This window comes from Poecilia mexicana, unplaced genomic scaffold (genome assembly GCF_051168715.1).
Source record: "Poecilia mexicana isolate PSO_F unplaced genomic scaffold, ASM5116871v1 scaffold_2, whole genome shotgun sequence".
Classification (NCBI taxonomy): Eukaryota; Metazoa; Chordata; class Actinopteri; order Cyprinodontiformes; family Poeciliidae; genus Poecilia; species Poecilia mexicana.
Genome location: NW_028263371.1, coordinates 58,250,973 through 58,267,355, shown reverse-complemented (window position 1 = coordinate 58,267,355; position 16,383 = coordinate 58,250,973). Strand labels below are relative to the sequence as shown.

General features: G+C 36.9%; 2 protein-coding genes across 2 annotated transcripts in view; both read left to right on the top strand.

Moving 5' to 3' along the window:
* Window positions 1-73: 73 nt before the first annotated feature.
* Window positions 74-12,416, top strand: dnajc5ab (DnaJ (Hsp40) homolog, subfamily C, member 5ab). Its single transcript, XM_014975813.2, has 5 exons — window positions 74-287; window positions 6,004-6,154; window positions 7,550-7,763; window positions 8,385-8,556; window positions 9,146-12,416. Exons 2-5 carry the CDS (start codon window positions 6,048-6,050, stop codon window positions 9,241-9,243), a joined length of 591 nt encoding a protein of 196 aa, XP_014831299.1. The 5' UTR covers window positions 74-287; window positions 6,004-6,047; the 3' UTR covers window positions 9,244-12,416.
* A 694-nt stretch (window positions 12,417-13,110) lies between these two features.
* Window positions 13,111-16,383, top strand: part of trim101 (tripartite motif containing 101) — an 11,136-nt gene continuing 7,863 nt past the window's right edge. Inside the window, exons 1-3 of the mRNA XM_015010772.2 lie at window positions 13,111-13,287; window positions 14,608-14,799; window positions 16,049-16,221. Coding sequence (XP_014866258.2) covers window positions 14,617-14,799; window positions 16,049-16,221 — 356 coding nt within the window. The 5' untranslated portion in view covers window positions 13,111-13,287; window positions 14,608-14,616. The remainder of the gene's footprint in view (window positions 13,288-14,607; window positions 14,800-16,048; window positions 16,222-16,383) is intronic.

Here is a 16,383-nt window from a genome sequence, read left to right as displayed (position 1 = left end):
CTAACTTGAAATATCAAAACTTCGGATTTACGGATTATTGTTGATGCTAACGGCTTGCCATAATGTGGGAGGAGTTTTCCTAGGGATCGCTGTCACGGACTGACAGGTCGCTCCCACCCGGTGTAGCCGTTAGCTCGGCGGTACTTTCTGCTGCTGCCTTGTCTTGGAATGCTTTAGCGGCAGAGAGCGAAGCGAAAACTGAGATGCGAGAACAATAAAACTCCAAGTTGGCTTCGTTCAAAAAGGAAAATAACAACAGCCAAATCACTCCGGTTGGAAAGAAAGAGGTAAGAAACGCACAGAGTTAGCCCAAGGGGCTAACATTAGCCAGCTTTGCTGCCCTTGGATTAGTTAGCGAGCAAAGTGCTAAATGTAGGCAAGGATATGGACTAGCTAAACACCCCTGTTAACAAACATGGATGCTGGTTGCTTTCGTTTGATGCGGTGCTTGGAGATTATCCGCTTTAACCACGAACCTGTTTTTGGTTCGCTTCTCAAATCTTTGCTCAGTTAAGTTATAACTACAATTCGGAATACCGCTGCTTCCACTATGACAGGTTTAGTTCTTGTAGTAACCTGTAGTAGTTGGGAGATAAATCTGGATTTACATTCTGCGCTTTTGATGTCTCAGCTGACGTCTGTGTTTGAAACGTTAGGAGAGACAGGTGCATTTAGGCTGATGGATAAATATGGCTTTTATTTTTATGTTTTGCCTTTTCAGCTGTTACAGAGCAGAAGGAGACGTCACTGACTTTGTTTCTAACGCATTATGTTTGAATTCATGATCGAAATAATTCACGAATTAAAATAAAAACTTTTTAAAAGCCAATTATTCATTTAGATTTGCAGATATTTTCCTATCTTTGGAAGATTTCGCTATCCAGGATATTCAGATTAGCTAAAAAAATAAGTTATATGTAACATACACTTTATTCCCTCAGTAGCAGTCACTGGAAATTCACCAATCAGACATAAATGGGAATAAGTGACTAATAAAATGCATCAAAACAACATCCCACCATTTTGAATCTATAAATATAACCAACATCATGTTCTCTTTGATGAGTTTAGGCAAGGGAGTTGTTGTCTTGTAATCCCTTCATTTTCTATTTGATTCTATTAAGGAACCCGTGGTACATTTTTTGTGCAGTTCTTGCAGTTCAAATTTCCCTGTATGTGAGTTTAAAACACCTTTTTAATATTCGATTTCACTTTTAAGAGGAACAAGAACATGTGAGTAAATAACGGAAGTGTTTGACATTTTGTTTTTTAGATTTTATTGTTTGTTTTTTAGGATTCTTTTTCATCCAAACACAGTCCTAATTAAAGGTTTTTTTAAAAAAAAATACATTGAAGTTAAACAGCTAGCAGCAGATAACGATTATTTGAGTTATCAAATATTCTGACGATTAATCAATTAATCAGATAAAAAAATTTGACACATTCTGCTTATTTTTAATGTAACCACATTAGTCTTAGAAATACATAAAAAATTTCAAATGAAGAAATGAGTCAGTTAATTTTTTAATAACAAAATAATCCTTTTACTCCATACATTATAGCATAACGTTCCTTTGCTTGATTATTAACATTTTTTGCTATTCTAAGGCGTTGTTACCTTAACTAATGGGTGCAGTGTAATCTGTTACTTTTTATAATAAATTGATTAAAAATTGGACACCAATAAGTGCTTCATCAGATATTTATTTACAAAAATAGAACATGTGGTAGAACGTGTTTACAGACAGTGTCTTTTCATCTTAAATGCAAAATGTAAATATTTTTATAGTTTTGGCTTAATTGTTGCTCTGACTGTATGGTTCTTTTAGCAAATGGTTGTTCTGTGTTCGGATTAATGATTATTTAATTACTAACTTAGCAGATGATTGTTACAATAATTGATTAATCACAATCAGTCCGATTAATCGTTTCAGCCCTAGTTCCTTTTAGATATTTTAAAGTCCAAAATGAATGTGCAATTATGTTTCTTTAGTTGCAACTTGTAATTTATTAGAAAAAAGCAAAAATCATATGTACAAATATGGCCTCAGCTAGTTAGAAACTGGTTTATATCCCAGTAGGATCCGAAGGAAGTGTCGCCAGAGTGTGAAAACTGAAAGTTAAAGCCAATCAGTCACATGCAGCTGACATGAACCTGGGTGAGGTTTAACAACAGCTTCCGACTGTCAGCAATAAAAACTGTAACTTGACATTGTAAATGCTGCAATAAAAGACAGAAGGAAACCAAGAGCAGCTCTAAATAGTCGCTCTAATAGTTCATTTCAGTTTTACAGCCATTTATAAAACAAAACTGAACAAATATTGGTAATATAAAGAATCAGGAATAATAAAATCTCACAACAATTCAGAACCTCAATGACACAAACCTAAAAGAAGCATAATAGTATAAAATGTATACTATTACACTCCAATAAGTACAAAAAAACCCTCTAACATAGAATCCTAAAAGTCTAAACTTTGAGCTGATCTTACATGGATCTAAAAATGAATTCAGTAAAATTCCCCTGCGGTCTTCATGAATAATAGGTTACAAAGGTAAATCCATATGCAGTCATTCCAGGTTGCTTTAGTAGAGATCATTCCTCCTTTGTGCTGCGCTGTTGGCGTGTCTGCATCCATTAAGAAAACCAACGAGTGAATGCTGACAGAGTGCCGATTCACCATCCGCTAATGAATTGGACTGGCCGTTTATAGCCAACGGAGGATGAATCTCTGTGTCAAACACGAAGTGCTTTGCTGGCACTCTTAATTTTAAATTAATTGGAACTTTTAAATTAAATTAGTTTTGCTTCAAATGTAATCACCAGTTTACTTAAGTAATGGCTGATTAATAATATGTTAAGCCAGTGGTGACCAAAATACCCAAACTGAAAGTATTTATTCCCCGTTTAACAACACAAAAATATAATTACAAAACAATAAATACAACGTTCACATAAATGTATACACTTATTTACCAAGTGAAATGGATGGGTCTACCAAAGTCTGCGTTTGAATGGCAGTGGCACGACTTATTATTAAATATAAAAATAAGGCCTAACTAAGGAAAAATTCTTTGTGTTTAACTTAACATTTTCCGCTTAAGAAGATATAAACTTTAGAGATGCACGATATATCGGCACTACCATCGGTGTCTGCCGATATTAGTAATTTTTTAACATATCCATATCTGTCCGATAAGTGAAACTGGGCTAATATGACCAACTGATAATTGTTTTCATCTTGTTGCTGTCTGTTTCTGGTCAGGTTTTTTTGGGTTTTTTTTCAAAGGTGTGGAGATGTGCAGAGAAATATTTATAATATCGATAAATACCATTATTGGCATTAACAGCAAAATTAATATTGGCCCAAGTTTTCATATCTGTGCATCTCTAGTAAACTTACCACGTTAAATTTTATCCTAAAAGAATTTACAAAAATGTTGGATGGCTAAATTCGTGCCATTCTTAAATTATTGGTCACCAAAATGAATTCAAAGGCTGCACTTTGGACATTATTATTGATAATTATTGATTAGCCTTTTGTTTTAAATACCTGAAATTCTATCAAACTAGTGGTGTGACCTTTCCTGTGTTCTGTTTTATCCTGTTTTCACTCCATGTTATATTTTATTTTTAAGCTGTTATGAGGCTCAGTGGCAAAACATGAAACTCCACAAGTTATTCAGCAAGCTGTTGCTAGGTAACCAGGAGTTACCCAGCAGGTCGTTGCTAGGTAACCGAAGAACAGTGAGTCAGTTGAGTTCACCAGACTTTAATTCCCTGTGAGCAATAAATGACTTAGGCCATTACTTTAGGAAGGTGAAGATATTGGATATTCCATTAGATGTATTACCTATTGAAATTGATCTTGTGTTTATCATGATATTATTGATTTACTATTCAGTGCTGCTTTAAACTAATGGATCGTTGCTGATTGCATCATTTTGTAGCAGCGTTTTATTCGTTGTCATCTCTGAGGAGCCAAACAGAAAGTCATTCTGCGTCATCTTCAGTTGAAAGCAGAAACTGAGGTTAGATGAGCTCGGAAAGGAACCCAACTATCTTTTTATCTGTGTTGATTCTGCATTTCAAAACACTTCAGTCCTCAGTTTTATGCTGGTTTTCAGTTTGAGCTGCAGGTGAAACGGATCAGTTGGAGCTCAGAATCAGAGCGGACGTTTAGTTTGCTGTGTGTTTACAGCAGCTGTGTTTACTTTATGTTGGTTATAACAATGAGGTCTCTTTGCTGATTCTAAATAAACTTTAAATCCTAATGAACATTTAACACTGGACCTGGAAGACGTTTTAAACATCCAAAATAAATAAACAAAACAAGAGAAACAACAAACAAAATGAATTATGAAGTAAATTATTTAGACCAAAGCACCAGACTGAAGACTTTTACCATTCAGCTTTTGGTAGGAAAAGAAAAACGATAAATCAGACAAAGGGGAATTAATGAGGTAGTTTTAATTTATTATTGCAACCGTACTGAACCAAACTTGAACCTTTTTAACCTCCCCGTTTATTCAAACATATGTACATGTTTCCCTTATTTCTTTATTTTAATCCGTCTGTGAAAATGAGTTGCGTTAAGACGTAAAAAGTTTGTAGAAAGTCTCCCAGTTACAGACAAACGTTGGCCAGGTGAAATGTGATTGGCCGCTGTGTGAAGCGTCCTGAGCGGGTCAGACGTGATCGTTCACACACACCAGAACGGTGTCAGTGTGCCGGTAATCCCGCCGCTCCTGATGAATTGTCCTCATTGGGTAATCCTGGCCAAGGAAGGGCGGAGAATTGTGTTACTTCTGGTTAATCTCCAGAAGTAACACAAGAAGTGCATGGCGGCCAATTCAGTACTGACCATATGGCGTCACGACGGACTCCTCAGAGGATGGCTGGTTCTTGTTCAGTTCTCTCTGACTCCATCTGAATACAGGTTTTGGTTTTTCTTCAGATTTTTCTTTGTTTTAAAGGGGACATTTTTATATAAAATTCACATTTTGCACATTTTTGGGTCTCAACAGCTTCTAAAGACTAAGAGTTTAAAAAAACACCCAGCTGTTCTTTTGGCACTAAGTTGATGTTTCTTTCATTGTCTGGAAATGAGTCGTTTCCAAAAAAATCCTGCCGTTGCCTAGCAACCCCAGCAGAACTCCAGAATGTTGGGTCAACTGGATTTATGCACCGAACAATGGTTGCTGGAAAGGACAAGTGTTTTGTTGTTGACTTACCATCCAGAAACCACTTGCTGCATTCTTGTCCATTGTGCAGGAGGCTCCACTTCTGCTTTTCAAAGATGATCACAAATAATAATCTACAAATGTAGTAATTGATTAATTGTTAACTGGAGTGAACAGACTCAAAAAAAGAAACATTTGCTAGAGAACAACACACTGAGATCAGTAACCCAAAGCTTTTCAAGAAAATAAAGACATTTTGTATTTAAGATGGAAAAAGAAAAACTTTGTAAATATGTTTTACCCAGAACTCCCCATGTGGCAGTGTTAGATTCAAATCGTTCAAATTCTGTAAAAAAAAGAAAAAAAAAAGAAAAAAGTGTATTACGCACCTTTTGCTATCCAATTAATTAGATTAATTATTCATAAGTCTTTTCAGATGTTGATGTTTGAGGTATTTTGCATCTTTTGGTACAAATAAGCAAGTGTTCACTAAAGTAACGCTGTTGTTCAGTTTTAGGCAAGAATACATTTACTTTCTTCATTAGAAAAGGAATTTAATTGTTTATTTGTATCTTTTAATATATTTCTAATATTGTATTAATAAAGCCTGAGGTGAAGAATATGCAGATCTCTCCATCCTATTTATCGTCAAAGTAATCAATATTTCTGATGTTTATTAATTATTTATCCTGAGTTGCAGGATAAATCAGGGTGGGTTGCATGCTGATATTCTGTAGCTGTCTGCAGCAGCCTTCAATATTTTAATATGATTTTTTAAATTGAATGTGTCCTCCACTGTTTGTTTTTGCCTATTTAAGGGAGAAGCTGAGTGAGAAGGGAAGAAGAGAGCAACAGAGCGGCCATGGACCACCAGCGGCAGAGGACTCTGTCCACTTCAGGGGAATCGCTCTACGTTGTCCTCGGAGTCGACAAGAACGCCACAACAGAGGACATCAAGAAATGTTACAGGTGTGCAATAATGTCAACAAACAGGGGAAGGAAATCCCTCTGTTGCTGTGATGTTTTCTACCACTAGAGGGAGGCAGGGAGCTGTAAGACAGGCTTTCTAAACCATCCATTTTCCTTCACCCTTGTCCCTCAGTGGGGTCGGGAGGGGTGCTGGTGCCTATCTCCAGCTCACGTTCCGGGCGAGAGGCGGGGTACACCCTGGACAGGTCGCCAGTCTGTCGCAGGGCAACACAGAGACACACAGGACAAACAACCATGCACACACACACACACACACACACACACACACACCTAGGGGCAATTTGGAAAGGCCAATTAACCTGACAGTCATGTTTTTGGACTGTGGGAGGAAACCGGAGAACCCGGAGAAAACCCACGCATGCACAGGGAGAACATGCAAACTCCATGCAGAAAGACCGGGGCCGGGAATCGAACCCAGAACCTTCTTGCTGCAAGGCGACAGCTCTACCAACTGCGCCACTGTGCAGCCCTATGCTCTCTAAACCATCCAGCCTTTTGTCCCATCATTAGGAGACTATGAGAGGGATTTCAGAAACAAACAGGGGAACATTACTCATGTGAAGTGGTGCAACAAACCCTGAGACATCATAGGGATTCTTATTAAATGCAAGGTTAAGGAGAGGAGAAGGCATGTTTGGTACCAATACTGGAGCATCCTGACCCAGTTAGGCCTCCTTCCAATTCTGCCATGAATAAAAAGTGAGACTCTTGTTCCTAGGTCTGGTTAAAATGCCAAACAAAACAAAAATAATTTATCTTGTTTGGGATAAAGGTGCCAATCCTTTGGTACCAGTCCATTTGTGTAGAAAGTCTGGTTCTTTTGTGGAGGTGAGAATGCACAACCGGGCCAAAAAGAGCAAACTCCAGTCCGCCGACTAACCTCGGTTTGGGTTCAGTTGAAGTGAACTCTGGTTTGGTTTGAATCCATATGTAAACTCCAAGTAGACTGGAGTCCGTTCCAAAAGCAGGAAGTGGACCGCAGGGCTTTCTGGGTAAATACAAGCAAAACAAACTCGTTAGCCTAGCATTAGCAGGAGAAATTACTATGATCATTAGCAAAGACAAGGAAAATCGAACAACTGCTAAAATGTGATGCTACTCCATTTTTGTAGAAAGCTGCGCTTGGTGTCTTCCGAGGTTTTTGTGCCGTTTCCTTTATGTGCAGCCGTTTCCTCTTGGTGCAGCGCCCCCACAGGCCAGGAGGGGAACAGGTTGGGTTTGTGTCATTTGACTTGGTGCAGTGGGAAAGCGAGCTGCAGCAGCTGAAAATGTAACAAATTTGGTCACCAATCAAACTGATTCTACCAAACTATCAGGTGTGAAAGCAGCCTGAATCAGAAATCTGATGTGTTTCTTCATTTTTTTAACTCGCAGAAAACTGGCGCTGAAGTTTCACCCCGACAAAAACCCGGACAACCCGGACGCGGCTGAAAAGTTTAAAGAAATAAACAACGCTCACTCCATCCTGGTGGATCCCACCAAGAAGAACATCTACGACAAGTACGGCTCCCTGGGCCTCTACGTGGCGGAGCAGTTCGGAGAGGAGAACGTCAACACCTACTTCGTTCTGTCCAGCTGGTGGGCCAAGGTGACCCACTGCAGTTTGTTTTTTATTGTAGATGAGGAGAACCTGAACACTTTTCCAGCCTCTTTTACTCGCTTTCCTCCCAATCACGATATCCAGGGTTTGTATGGAGGCTTTGAATCCTTGAAAATGGTCCTGAAAGTGCTTGAAAATGCTTGAATTTTTATTAGATGTTTCAAGGTTTGGGAAGTGCTTGAAACTCTTTAAAAGTACTTTATATTCAAACTGCACAGTTTTGTAAGGAATTGCAGTTTAACGCTTGATTAAAAGCCTACATTTAGAAAGCATCATTTACAGGTAATAGACTTTTTTCCTTTCTGTCCAAAGTTAAATCTAAACTTAAATTTCAAAAATTATTTATATTTGCTAAATGTCAGAAAACGTAGCAAGAACATTTTTTGAGATTTGTTTTGTAACTTTCTTTTCTCAAATTAAGTCTTTAAAGGTCATTTATTTTAACACAATTGTTTGGATTGTTTCAGTGTGATGAATATTTGTTATTTCTAACTGACTGATTATTTTGGGGATTTTCTGGGGATTTGTTTGTGGCTTTAAAAACAGCGCTTTGGATGGACATAAGTTGTGATTTCTCACATTGTGTCCTTGTGACCTTTGCCCCCCCAGGCTTTGTTCGCCTTCTGTTGCCTGGCAACAGGTTGCTACTGCTGCTGTTGCCTGTGCTGCTGCTGTAACTGCTGCTGCGGTAAATGTAAACCCCGGCCGCCGATGGACCAGGAGCCCGAGTTCTACGTGTCCCCTGAGGACCTGGAGGCCCAGATGACTGCAGACGAGAGAGGTGAGGACCGGGACGCTACGGCAAGCCGTCTTACCATAAAATCTGTTTCCTCTGAATGTCCGTGATCACATTCTGGACATCTGTCCTGAATGGTAATTTAAGATATCTGCAGTTAGTTTCTGAATAGTATGGTTAATAATTCAAGATATCTTCAATTACATTTTCACGAGTCAGAATTTGTTTCTAAGTATCTCAAATTACGTCACCGGATTTGTCATTTACATCCATTTTATACCTGGAGTGTTGTTTCGGTTATTTTATTTAGTCTCCATGGCAACCATGCAGCTGTGTAAAATGGCTAGGTGGATTTAGCCCCGCCTTTGAGGCGCAGCTCCTCCTCTAAGCTTTCTTTTCTTTCCCTTTTTACTTTCTTTTTATCTTTTCATTTTCTTTATCTTGTTTCTTCCTTTCTTTTTATTTTTTTCCTTCTTTCTTTCTCCATTAGTTGCATTTCGCTGCATCTGCTCTTCCTGTTATCAGCACATTCAACATAAACAACACAAAATAACATAAAAATTAATCAAATAACAAATAAACTCTGATTCTTTTTGAATCGTTGACGTTTTTCTTGTTTCTGTTTTCCTTTTAGACGGCAGCGATCCCATCGTCATGCAGCCGTCATCGGCCACAGAAACCACCCAGCTCACCTCTGAAGCGCACCAAAGCTACAAAACCGACTCCTACTAGACACACACACACACACACACAGCAGAAAGAGGCTGCTAGGGCTGGGATATCATTAATATTTGTCCTACACATCAGTGTCGGGTGGATTTAGCTGCACCAACTCTAACCCACTCCCTCGTCTTCCTAAAGACGCTGAAGCTTTTTGGCCAAACTTTTGCCGCTGTTTCAGTTTCAGTTGTGTTGCTTTGAGCTTTGTGTTCAAATCTCTGTTAAAATATCACATTTTTGTGGCATTAAAAATTAAACTGCAGTTGAAATTAATAAATTTGTTTGGAATATAGAATACTTTAAAAAATGGACTGGCAAAATTTTGCCAAATCAACCCTAAAAGTTGCCAAAAGTTGACCGTGTCTAGTTGCTCAACAGCGTTTTGAAAACGTTTATTTTCTGCACCACGTGTTTTTTTGTACCGTTTGAGTGTGTTGCTCTTTCAGCTCTTGGCCTTTTTTTGAGTCTTTCTGCAATTCAGCGATTACTACATTAATCCAATAATTGATTAATGGTGATTAATTTGATTTATTGCCTTTGCTATCATCATAATCTGGAGAGGGTGTTGCTCCATTTAACGCTTAGTTGATTTCTAAAATAGATTATTGCTATAATCGATTGATTAATTTGATTAATTGTGTCAGCCAACCATGGTCATCAGCTGTTCCAGCTACACTGTATACTTCCTAACGATTAATCCATTACTCAGTTGACGAATATTCAATTATCGATTAATCATTCTGGCTCTAAAATGCTGGACTTTATATTTGAGTAAATTATGTTAACTAAATCTTAAATATGTTTAACAGAGACTGAATGCTGCCTTTCTGAACTGCACCTTTTTATTTTCTTCACACTAACAGAATGTGCTCAGAAAAACTGACATTTTTATTTAAATTTTAAATTAAAACTAAATAAAAGCCGGATCTGAAAGGATATTTAGGAAATCCAGCATTAGTTTCCGAGCCGCTCTGATGTTTCTCAGCAGATCGGGATATTTTAACAGAGAAAAGCTTCAGATTTTGTCTCCACTGTGTGTAAAGATGCAACCCAGCCCTAACAGCAGCTCATACACACACACACACACTCACATCCCTGCCAGTTTTCCACTTCCTCTCTTTTTCAACCTCATCCTGCAGATGAAAGTAGACGTGAGCGCTCCGTGTTTTTTAAACCTTCAGGTATGAAGTTAGAGGAAGAATAGGGACAGTAGCAAATTAATCATTTGTTCCAGTAGCTTTAATTATATCAGCCATGACCCATCAGAACAAAATCAGCTGTAAAAATTGAATTTTTCCCTTAAAAAAACTACTTTAATAGAGATGAAATATCTAACTTTATGCAATAACGTTTAACAGTTTTATTTAAAAACGTGGTTTTCTTTGAAGATGGGAAATTATTCCAGCTAATTTGAATAATTAATAATAATTTAATGTCTGTATAATCACCAGCATTACTTTGAATGCCAGATTATTCTTCCTGAATCTACAAAAACAAATTATGGAAACTTTCCAGTTTAGTTATGGGATTATGTCATTCCCATCAGATTTAAGAACCATTTTGATTTGGGTTTTCTGTCTGATCACATCTGATTCTTCCTCTTCTCCATTTCTTTTTCTTCCTCATATGAAGGCTTGTTCAGTGTTGAAAACAGAGGCCACAGAAACTCTGCTGGTTTCAACCGGCCTCTTTGTTATTGTAAAATAGCTCTAGAACAGTAAACAAGCGCCCCCTAGTGGCCATCGGTGCGAATTTATACACTGATTTGACCCTGTTTTTTTAGTTTTTGTTTTGTGAAATGGTAAAAATGCTGTACATGTTGTGTAAAGTTACTGTAGATTTGACTGTATTTTTGTTTGTTTTCTTGTCTGCATCTGTATTTGCTTTCTCCTTGTTTTTGTTTTCCTTGTTTATGTTGTTCATGAAGGGATGATACTGATATCCAAAGTCTTATTTAATTGTGTTTTCGTAGAAAAGCAGTTTACAACAATCAATCTCATTAAGGGAGATTTATTTATCCTACATAAACCTTTACGCAAACCGAATCAGTTCTATAAAACCGGGTATTTTTTCACTTTGATTCTGTTCTGTAGCCCACTGCTACCGCAGCGTGTTAGGGGCAGGATAAGTAGAATAACAAAAAAGACGAGAAAATTTCTGCAAGAAAAAAACAAAAAACTGAAATTTTCTAGCAAAAAAAAGTTTAAAATTGAAAAGTCAAAAAATTTGCTAGAAAAAACTGAAATTTATCTAAAAAATTACAAGAGTTTGAAATGTCAAAAAGTTGCTAGAATAAATAAATTTTTAGATTAATCTGGAATTTTGGAGAATTTATTTTTAAACTTCTGTGTTTGAAAAGTTGAAAAATTTGCTCGAAAGATCCCCAAAATTTTCAGATTAATCTGAGAATTAAAAAAAAAATTAGAACATTTATCAGTTTGAAAAGTTTAAAAGTTGCTAGAAAAAAATAAATTTTGAGATTAGTTTCAGGAATGCTAAAAGAAACTTGGAAATTTCAGTTTGAGAAGTCAAAAATTTACTAGAATAAAACAAAAATTTTGAGATTAAGTTCAAATTTTGTTGAAATAAAAACATGTCGGAAATTGTTTTGGAAAAAACTCTGAAATTTTGTGAATAATCTCAGAAATTTGGTATGAAAAACTGAAACAAATGTTTAAAAAAATTTACTTTAGAAACTGAGATATTTCCAAGGTTTTTTCTCACAATTGTTTTTTTTTGGCAGAAATTTCCTCCTTTTTCATATCTATAATGTCCCTAATAGGCCGCCGTACATCGCATCACCTCCTCATCATGAATTCATGCATATCATGAGAAACTGCTCTGCTAAAATCACATAAATCTGCGAGTGTTTCAGGGAATCTGCAGGTTTCGCTGCTCTGGAGCGAATCCTGACACCTTCATCGTTCAAAACATCGACAGAAAATAATCCAGCAGCGTTTTTGTTTAATTTATTCTCTCTGTGGCGTTTGATTTTTAGCCGGTGTGTGAAGCGGATGTTTAGAGTGTTAGCCCTGCTGTACATACACAGCGCAGCTTGTAGATAGGTGGAGGCTTTTCTGTTTTTAGCATGGACTCGTGTTTTTACCTGTCGGCCGGAGATGTATGGAGAAAATACATGAAGTGTCCGATGTTCTGTTGGAAAATAAACAGCTCTGATGCTTGAATTCCTCACTGTGTGTTTTATTAATGACTATAAATAAAAGGGAAAGAAATGTGGAGACTAATTCCAGAAATTTGTTCTAAAGATTCTGTAATTTTCTGAGATTAAAAAAAAAGTAAAAAATTTGCTAGAAAAATTTCAGATTTTGAGATTAAGCTCAGTTTTCTAGAAAAAACTTGTGAATTTCATAGAGTGAAAGTCTCTCGCCTGGAATGTTAGCTGGAGATCAGCAGCCCTCCCAAGCCCACTAAGGGACAAGGGTGTTAGAAGATGGATGGATGGAGTGAAAGTCGAACCTTTTCTTGAAAAATTTCAGAAATTTTCCAGAAAAAAATTGCTAGCAAATTGACTTTTGAAGCAGGTTTTTTGAACATTTCTTGGACTAAAGATTTGAGCTTTTGGACAGAAATTAACTCCTTTTATTTTATCGATGCTGCCGCTGTTTTCCCTTTTGTTCATGTCAACACCAGAAAAATTAATTTTTTGCATTAATTTGAAGAGTGTTATTTCTTCTGCAAAACTTTAACATAAATACGTTTCACTTATTGCAAAATCAGCCGTTTGGTTTGGCAAATATGATAATTCACATTTAGCACCTTTTCGCAGGACGTTAAGGGTGTAACAGAAGACGGAGCACAGCATGGCAGGGTCTTAATCTGTCCACATACCAGCCGTCTCCTCATATGGGGTGTGTGTGTGTGTGTGTGTGGAGCTGAAACCTGACTCCAACACACACCAGTCCGAACCCCAGTGTGCATCCTGGTTCTGCTGCTGCTGCGGTCCTGAACAGGCTGCGGCTGAGCAGCAAAGCTGTGGAGGGAGAGGAGGACGAACCGGTGAGGAAGAACCGGACCCAGGAAGAGAACCGGGCTCAGGTAGGAACTGGGCTCAGAGCCGGGCTCAGGTAGGAACCGGGCAGGTTTCTCTCTCCGTTTGGTTTCACGCTGACGGCGCCGGCCCTCGTTGAACTTTTGCTCCGTCTATTCTGGGCGGCATCACAACTGAGAGTGACCCACTAACCTGCAGAAGCAAAAAGATCTCCGTCGAGCTTCACCTTTAGGTGGCGGCCGGCTATTTAAAGTCCAACTGCTTTCGCAAAAGTGCAACAAAAACAAGAATGAAAAGTTAAAATGTAGGCCCACCTTTCTCTCCTTTTAATGTTTTCATCCTGTTTGATTTATGTAACTTCTGACTTTATCAAACTGTAAGGAACACAACCCGGTGTTACGAAAACTAACAGCAATAATTTAGGTTATTTAGCTTTACAAGAAAATTCAAGTCATGTTATTTATAAATTCACCAGTTCAAGCTAAATATTTAACTAGAAATTAAAATATGTAGTTGAAAATCTAAATATTTAATTTGCTAAACAACTTAGTGCTAAATGTTTAGTTGCTCAACTAGATATTTAGTTAGTAAACCAAATATTCACAAAGTATTTAGCTACTAGGCCAAATATGTAGGTCAAAATATTTAGATTCAAATTAACATTTACATAGCAAGCTAAATATTTAGCATCAAACTAATTATTTAGTTATCAAGATAAATATATAGTTTCAAACTAAATATTCAGCTACAAAGCTGTATATTTTGCTTAAAACTAAACATTTAGTTTGCTTGTTAAATATTTAACTTGCAAAAAAAATATTTAGTTAGCAAGCTAAATATTTAAATTGGAGCTTAACATTTTAATCGGAGCTAAATATTTAGTTGCTAAACTAAATATATACGTTGTTAAATATTGAGCTTGAAACTAAATATTTAACTTGCTAACTAAATGTTTAGCTTTAAATTGGATATTTAGCTTCAAACTAATTATGTAACTTGATATCTATTTAGTTTGTAGCTAAATACTTAGTTTGTAAACTGAATATATAGTTTGCTAACTAAATATTTAGTTGGTATTCTAAATATTTTATTAACTAAATATTAACCTTAGATTCCTAAATAAATATTTGTATGTAAATATTTAAATCGTAGCAAAATATTTAGTTTGTAAACTAAATATTTAGTTTGAAACTGTGATGTTAATAAATTAATGAACAACATGGTGATATTGTGTACTTTTTTTGAGTAATTTTACTGACTTCTCAGAGAGCATTTCTGCAAATCAACCAAAAGAGAGAAGGTTTGGTAGATTCTTCATGTGCTGCTCTGATTGACGACCAATAAGCTGAACTTCCTGTCCTCAGCAGCCGGTTGCCATGTCTCTGTCGGCCGACCTGAGCTGCCTCCAGAGCAGCCAGGGCGCGGAGCGCGAGGCGGCGCTGGCGTCGCTGGAGAAGCAGCTGATGTGTCCGATCTGCGCCGACATCTTCAGCAAGCCGGTCGTCATCCTGCCGTGCCAACACAACCTGTGCAGGAAATGCGCCAACGAGCTTTATCAGGTCAGACATGCCGCTGTTTCTGCGCCGCATAGCAGGAATAACACACACACATTCAGGGTGTGTTTGGATTATCTGAGTCTAAACTGGGACATGATGGTGGTTAACTGGTATGAACTGGTGTGATGGCAGCAGGAGAACCAGCTGCCGTCACCTGGATGAGCCGCTGTTGTTCCGACTATGTGAATTCCTGGAACCCAAAATGAATCCAACCTCAATGTTTACTGCAAAACAGGAGAAGAAAGAAAACAAGTTAGTTTTTCAGTCATATTTGTCGCAGTTTCAATCTTAATATTTAATTAAAACACTAAATATGCAGTTTACAAACTAAATATTTAGTTTCTGAACTTTCAAGTGTCTCTTGAAACTTACTGGAAGCAGAAGTAAGAAGTCAGTTTATATATAGTTTGAAAGCTAAGCATTTAACTCTGATCAAATTATTATGTTTTTAACATATCACTAATTACTTCATTTGTAAACTAAATATTTAATGACAAACTTATTTTTCTTAGTTTGTTAATAGATATTTAATTCCAGACTAAGTATTTAGTTAGTAAACTGGATTAAAATCTTCCTTCAAACTTATTGGAAACAGAAGTAAACACAGTGATTCGAACTAAACCCTTAATTTGAAACTAAGAGTTTAGTTTGTAAGCTGAGTATATAGTTACAAAGCTAAATATTTAATTATAAATTAACTATTTAGTCTGTAAATAAATGTTAAACTATACAGATTACTTAGTTTGTAACCTAAATATTCAATTACAAGGGGATTATTTAGTTGGTAAAATAAATAGTTAACTCCAATGAAAACTAAATGTTTAGTTTGAAACAAAATATTTACCTTGCTAACTAAATATTTAGCTATGAAGTAAGCAACTCTGAATTTATTTTGTGAACTAAATATGTAGTTTGGAACTTTAGTTTAACTAAATATTTAGTGAGTAGACTAACTATTTAGCTTGCTAATTAAATATTTAGTTACTAGCTAAACATTTAGTTAACAACTTGCTAACTAAATAATTAGTTTTGAGCTTCATATTTAGCTCCCAGCTAAGTAGCCCTGAGCTTATTTGGTAAGCTGAAGGTTGCTAACTAAATAGTTTGAAATGGTGCCATTTATTAATTAGTTTTTTCAACAATCGGCGAAATAACCCCGATTATTAAGTTTTACAAACAGCAGCCTGTATTAATTTCTTGACCAAACATTTCAGCATCATTTTATTTATTTATTTTTGTTTTCTATGTGCAGCCATCTTTGTTCCACGCCAGAACCACGATGCTTGTGAACAGCGGCCGTTTCCGCTGTCCGACCTGCAGACATGACGTGGTGCTGGATCGCCACGGCGTCTACGGCCTGCAGAGGAATCTGCTGGTCGAAAACATCATCGATATCTACAAACAGGAGCTCAACCAAATACCAAGGTGGAGGGAATCCACTAAAAATAATAACAAAAAACTCTGGGCTACGCGACACATATCCGATGTTTTTTTTCTTTTGCGTGGTCATTCTTACCGCCAAATATATGCGACTTGTATGTGATCCCCCTGTGATCTGCAAACAGCCTGAAAGTGGTCCGCATGCGC

What these genes read in the sequence shown, in the direction of transcription:
- dnajc5ab (XM_014975813.2), top strand. Translation starts at nt 6,048, where the DNA reads ATGGACCACCAGCGGCAGAGGACTCTGTCCACTTCAGGGGAATCGCTC. An exon ending in GACATCAAGAAATGTTACAG is followed by an intron (nt 6,155 to 7,549) that starts GTGTGCAATAAT and finishes TTTAACTCGCAG; the next exon opens with AAAACTGGCGCTGAAGTTTC. An exon ending in TGTCCAGCTGGTGGGCCAAG is followed by an intron (nt 7,764 to 8,384) that starts GTGACCCACTGC and finishes TTGCCCCCCCAG; the next exon opens with GCTTTGTTCGCCTTCTGTTG.